General features: G+C 44.6%; 1 protein-coding gene across 3 annotated transcripts in view; it reads left to right on the plus strand.

The window, feature by feature from the left end:
* The window catches only part of akt1 (v-akt murine thymoma viral oncogene homolog 1), a 31,459-nt gene extending 26,722 nt beyond the window's left edge, over positions 1 to 4,737 (plus strand). For all 3 annotated transcript variants that reach the window (XM_026151779.1, XM_026151780.1, XM_026151782.1), the window contains exons 11-14: positions 2,384 to 2,598; positions 2,732 to 2,819; positions 3,020 to 3,122; positions 4,134 to 4,737. In XM_026151779.1, coding sequence (XP_026007564.1) covers positions 2,384 to 2,598; positions 2,732 to 2,819; positions 3,020 to 3,122; positions 4,134 to 4,213 — 486 coding nt within the window. In that variant the 3' untranslated portion in view covers positions 4,214 to 4,737. The remainder of the gene's footprint in view (positions 1 to 2,383; positions 2,599 to 2,731; positions 2,820 to 3,019; positions 3,123 to 4,133) is intronic.
* The last annotated feature ends 1,263 nt before the right edge of the window (positions 4,738 to 6,000 follow it).

A 6,000-nucleotide genomic window follows, 5' to 3' on the forward strand; every position in this document is an offset into this window, starting at 1 on the left:
GTGCTCAGGGTAGGGCAGCCTGCTCTCATGTTATATGGCAAGGGGTGTGGCTACCCTTGTTGCGTGCAGGTATGACAAGTGTTGGAGTGGGTTGTGTAACACGAGAATTCATTGTGAATGTTTGTGGTGGTTGGGTGGGTTGGTGTCACTAAGTACATGTGTGTTTGCATGAGCCCCTTGCCTGCTGCCATTAAGGGGAAGAGGGGAAAAAAAGTTTTCCAGGAGAAGGCGTCCATGTTGACACAGTTGCTGTATCGTTGTTTTTAGTCTGCATTTGGAATTTTCTGGTTGGGGGAGGAGGAAGGGTAAGTGGCTGGCAGCGTTTCAGGAAACGTGAGCTTCCGCACTCTGAAAAGAGAAGAAAGACAGACAGACAGACCACATTGGCTACAGCTGTTGTGTGGCACCAAGGGAGCCACAGCCCCCGATGCTGCCTGGGGTGCCTCACCTGACCTGGGCTGACTCAGAGCTGGTGTGAGGACACTATTACAGAGTGCTTCAGGGCGCCTCTCGGGAACGTGTACCTGTGCTGCTTGTCGAATCAGATGGAACTCCCATCTAATCATCAGCACCAGGTAAAAGTCTGAGCTTTAAGTGCGTTTTCCATACATTACTTCTGCCCGTTCCAAGCTCAACCTAACCCACTTCGCTCCACCACCGAGTTGCATAGCCCATGACAGCTCCAACCTCGGCAACCAAGAGCAGAGAGACATCAGGGGGCGTTGCCATGGCGACGGGGTCGCTGGCAAGCGTCTCTGCGGAGTGCGGGCCAGGCAGTGTTACAGGTTGTTCTGCAGTAAACAATGACCTTGTTGTGTGTGCTGCACAGGAATGCTGTAACGTCTGGGAATATTCCACCCAGAGCAGGGGGTGGGGGTGGAGGACAGACCCGATCTGCAAAAGCCTGATCGGTTTCTCTCTTCAGTGAGGAGTAGGAAAGTCTCATTCAGTCACTTTTTATTAAGTAATAGAAAACTATTATTGGGATTTGGCTTTTAGGGAACTGCTACAAAGAAAAATGTAAACAGATTTAATCTAGCCACTGACACTGATCTGGAGTCACCACTTTAAAAAATTAATGGCTTTGAGCAGAAAAAGTGCAGTATACAGAGCAGAGCTCCAAAGCAGCAGCAGTGTGTGCGCTTTTTATCCTCTCTCTCCTCACTATCTCTGCTCCTTTGGGGAAGTGTAACAGTATTAGTTTGGGGCTGGGGTGCAGGCAGGCAAACAGTCCTGGTTACGTATATGAGGGATGAGCTTGGCTCCTGCGCTCCTGGCAGCTTCACAGCTGTGGTGCTCTTCTACATATATGGGGCAGCTGCAGGCCCAGCTGTCGCACGGTGTGAATCACACGACAGCAGCGCTGGAAATAGAGACGGCCCAGTAATCCTAGCCCCGCACCGGCTTCACGTTACTGCCCCTGTCCTCATAGCCGTCCTCTTCGATGATCGCCGCTCACCGCAGCACCCGGCTGTTTGCCCACAGACACGTGCACTCGGCTTGCGCGTGCACATACAAAGTAGTTTTGTTCCTTTTACGGACACATGCGTCCATCTGTTTTCCAGGACCCTCTGTGTCCAACACGGTTGCGTCCATATCCAATTCTATTAATCCACTCATCTTTTTACTTAAGATTCTATTCTTGGGTGGGAATTACCTAGCATCACACTGCTGAAGGTTTAAGAGAACAGACTGTTCTCCTTGTCTCGATTTCACCTTCAACATCCGCCTGGTGAGGTAGAATCCAGTACATGTCCCCGGAGACCTTGGAACAACTCCGCTCAGCAGCACATTAGTCATGCAACAGGTTTTGCTGTTCACTAAGCACAACACTGGAGGAGTTTGTCTCATTAAGAACTGTCAAGAAAGTCACTTTATGGAAAGACTAATACTAAATATTTCTCTTTCTGAGACTCTGGCTGCGTTCATTGAAGTGGTTTGTTTGTAAGACCCTTGTCTGTTTGGTGCCACACATAAGCGACCCACACCTCTGCTGCTTGCTGATCTGTATGTGTGGAAGGCCCTGTGGTGATTAAATATGCAGGGCTCTGGGGGAAACTCTATCCTTGCTCCTAATGTGAGATGTGAGTCAGTGTTGGCTGGGGCTGCCTCAGAAGCCCAGACCAGGGGGAAAAGCAGGTGATTTTTGTTGGGTGGGAGTGAGTTGGTGTACGGGGGCAGCCCAGTTACTTACAGTAATTGTATTTGGTTTACAAAGCTGCAGTTCTCACAGCCTTTGATGCCTAACCCAGTTATGGTTGATTAGTTGTGTAAGGACTACTTCTAAGATAATAGCACATCATAAATCTGCGACAGGAAGTTAAAATGACTCGAACATCCGAAAAATGAAATAAAATCTTGCTCCCCTTTCTCCCCAACACAGGTGTTGGAAGACAATGACTATGGCCGTGCTGTGGACTGGTGGGGTCTGGGTGTGGTGATGTACGAGATGATGTGTGGCAGACTGCCTTTCTACAACCAAGACCACGAGAAGCTATTTGAGCAAATCCTCATGGAAGACATCCGCTTCCCCCGGACCCTCGGCCTCGAAGCACGCTCCCTGCTCTCTGGTCTTCTGAAGAAAGACCCAAAGCAAAGGTGACAACCTTTCTATTTAGAGTTTGTGCAAGGAAATATGCGTTCCTACTATGATATAAAATGGTTGGAATTATCTACATAATTAATGTTGTCATCATGCGTCTGGGTTTGATCTGTTTGTACTTGTTTGCAGGTTAGGTGGAGGACCTGATGACGCCAAGGAAATCATGCAGCACAAGTTCTTTGCCAGCATTGAATGGCAAGATGTTTATGAGAAGAAGGTGTGTTTCTGTAAAGCTTCCTCTGACTGTCGTCTCTGTAAGAACACCAAACTTGGTCAGCTATTGCTATCTCGAAAGTCAATAAAGTGACGCCACCCATTTAGGCATGACATGGATTGTCATCAGACTGGCAAATGGTACCAAACTGATTGAAGGCTCTAATGTACTGATTCTTTTGTGTGTCTTCTCCTCCACAACAGCTGGTCCCACCATTTAAGCCCCAAGTTACATCGGAGACGGACACGAGATATTTCGATGAGGAGTTCACAGCACAAACCATCACGATTACGCCACCGGGACAAGGTAGCGTTAAACACGCACACTCTGGGCACCCATACAGAGTTTTCTACTGTGAAATATGATTAAATCAAATCTGTTCATTTACTGTGCAATTGTGTGACCTTGCATTTGAGCCTGACCACCTCGTTTGACTTTGGTACCAATTATGACTTTTAAATTGATAAAGATGAAAGCAGATATCTGGTTCCTTCACCTGTTTAAAAAGGTTATACTTGTATTTTTTTGAAGAGTTGGAAGTCATTCACCCACAGAGGTTTTTCCCTAGAGTCTTGTACTCTATCCATGTGCTAATGCTTCATTTAGTGGAGGAGGGCTCATAAATGTGAGTGCAGAAACCTTCCTGCAGGCATAACTAGCTCCCTTGAGAGCAGCCTGCCCTCTCCTGGAGAGTCGGGGCCATTAAAACACAGCGTTGTGCCTCATGAAATTCTCAGATGCACTTCTGACAGCTAGTATATTGATGGCAATGGAGTGATTATGGGTTCCTAGCTATGATACTGGAAAAATGAAATGCATACATTTTATTTATTGAAACATAAACAAGAAATGAAGGTGAGAAATGTGCATATACCATATAGTGCCATAGGACAAAAGGTGTGGTATACTCTGGATAGGTTGACTCGCTGTCAGTTTTATTCATACCTATGGACCCTAGAATTATTCAACCCATGCGTGTTTTTGCACGAGAGGGCCCATGCAAACTCCACACAGAGAGGGCCCAGCCTGTTGGTGGATTTAAACCCAGGACCTTCTCGCTGTGAGACAACAGCTAACCACTGGTCCATTCTGCTGCCCTTACTAAAAAATGACGTTTGAATATCTGTAGAAAATGTTTTTCAGAGCTGGTATAATTTACACGCCTCCATTACCCTGACATGGACAGGCAGTTATTTTAAAAAAATGGATGTATTGTACTGTTAGATATTGAAAGTACTAGTTGGTAAGCTTTCATATATATATATATATATTTTCTCCTGAAAAAAAGTGACCATTTATTTCTCCCTTCATTGACAGATGACAGCATGGAGTCCTTTGACAGTGAACGGAGACCCCACTTTCCCCAATTCTCCTACTCTGCCAGTGGGACGGCCTAAACGACTTTCAACCATTCCTCCGGTCCGACCATCTCGCTTCTCCCCACCTGACTGCACTCTCAGAAGACTGGGGGCCCAAACCCTCGTCCTCCCAACAATCGTCTGCAGAAGCTGTCTTTGGATGCAACAGTCGCCATCTCCAAATTACTTTTTCCAGGAAGAAGGAAATCCGAGACGACATACCTGTGTGGCCTTTGAAGACTGACCACGGAGATAACACTACTGTTCATTTCCTGGTTGTTTATTACTATACTGAGCAGGAAACCATACACCGTAATGAATGGGGAGATGTAGCTATGCACAACTTGCGCTACTGCTGTAAATCTGATTTTTTTTTTTTTAAACACAATTTGATGTCACCATAACCATGTCAGTTAGAAAATGGGCATACTGTGGACCAAATACATCATGTGGGAAGAGAGTATTGTTTGAGTGGGTGATCAATCCATGTTTTAGTCCATTCAGACTTTTTTTTGCTTCATAAGTGAATGTACCATATTAAATAAAGTTAATATCCTTGCATACTTGTGTGTAACACATGGCTAATTCTCCTAAGACTGAAATGCCATCATGTGGAAAAGATCTTTAACACTTTCCTACTGCTGAAAAACCAACTCTTGTCAGTGTGTTGTACTGTCACGCCACATCATGGTAAGTCTGGTGAACGGATTGTGAAAAGCAGTCTGATGCGAGGAAAGGCAAATGTGCAAAGAATGCAGCGCGATTAATCATTAAGGCACAAACTGGCCTGCAGTGAATCCTTTTTTTTCCTTCTTATTTTGGTAGCTGTTTGCACACCAGAGTCATTGAGGAGACCCCCGGTTACCTGTTCAGGGTAATAAATAGCCTCTGCAGCCTCCTCCTGAAGTAAGTGCTTATAGTTCCTGATGCCTTTTTATCTCCACGCTGTGCCACAAACATCACCTGGTTTCCCTCTGGTGAGGGTCGCTTGGCTTCGACCCTCCTCAGAGTCTCTGATCCTCTCCTCTGGGTTTTTCCTTCATGTACAGTACACTACTGGGTGTTTTCCCCACCCAGTGCATTCGCTGCAGCCTCAGTGAGGTCACTTTAACATAATACACGTCTTTTAGGAATACTTTGCAAACAAACAGGGCTTCAGGGGATCCGTCATCTTTGATTCGCCCCTTTCGGGGTCTTATATCCCTTCACAAGCTTCTGAGTTATTTATGAGACCAGCATTGATTATAATAAGTTGTACTGTGCCAATGACATGCACTTTTTCTGCCCCCAAATGATTACGTTTGGACTCTTACTTGTACTTTAAGGTCGGAAAAGAATAAATTTGCTTCTTTTTATAATATGGATTCAGATGTTTGTGAATGCAAATAAAACCAGATTTGCTTGTCTGGTTTTTGTTTTTCTTCCTTTTTAAAGAAGGCTCAGGCTTCTTTTAAAAGCATGCTCAGTTTCTGAAAGCACCTCAGTATATTTAAGATGACAGATAATCTTCTTTTTTTTTTTTTCCTTCAAAGTGCATAATACATTATTGAATGTAATGGTTTTTATGTTTTCTCTTCAATCGTTTGCAGACCTTTTGTTCGGTTTTTGAATCTTACTTTTTCCTATGCACGCGCCCTTTGCTGTCACCTTCTGAAAATAGGGAAATTCATTTTGTACTTTTGTTTTTAATTTCAATTTTTTTTTCTTTTTCTTTTTTTGTACCTGCCCTCCTGTATTCCTGAGACTGAGGACACCAGCTTTAGTAAACAATAATATAAACTTTGTACACTGTTTTTACTTGTCTCTTTCAAATTGATGAAATAAAA

Source organism: Astatotilapia calliptera, chromosome 19 (assembly GCF_900246225.1).
Source record: "Astatotilapia calliptera chromosome 19, fAstCal1.2, whole genome shotgun sequence".
NCBI classification, from domain to species: Eukaryota; Metazoa; Chordata; class Actinopteri; order Cichliformes; family Cichlidae; genus Astatotilapia; species Astatotilapia calliptera.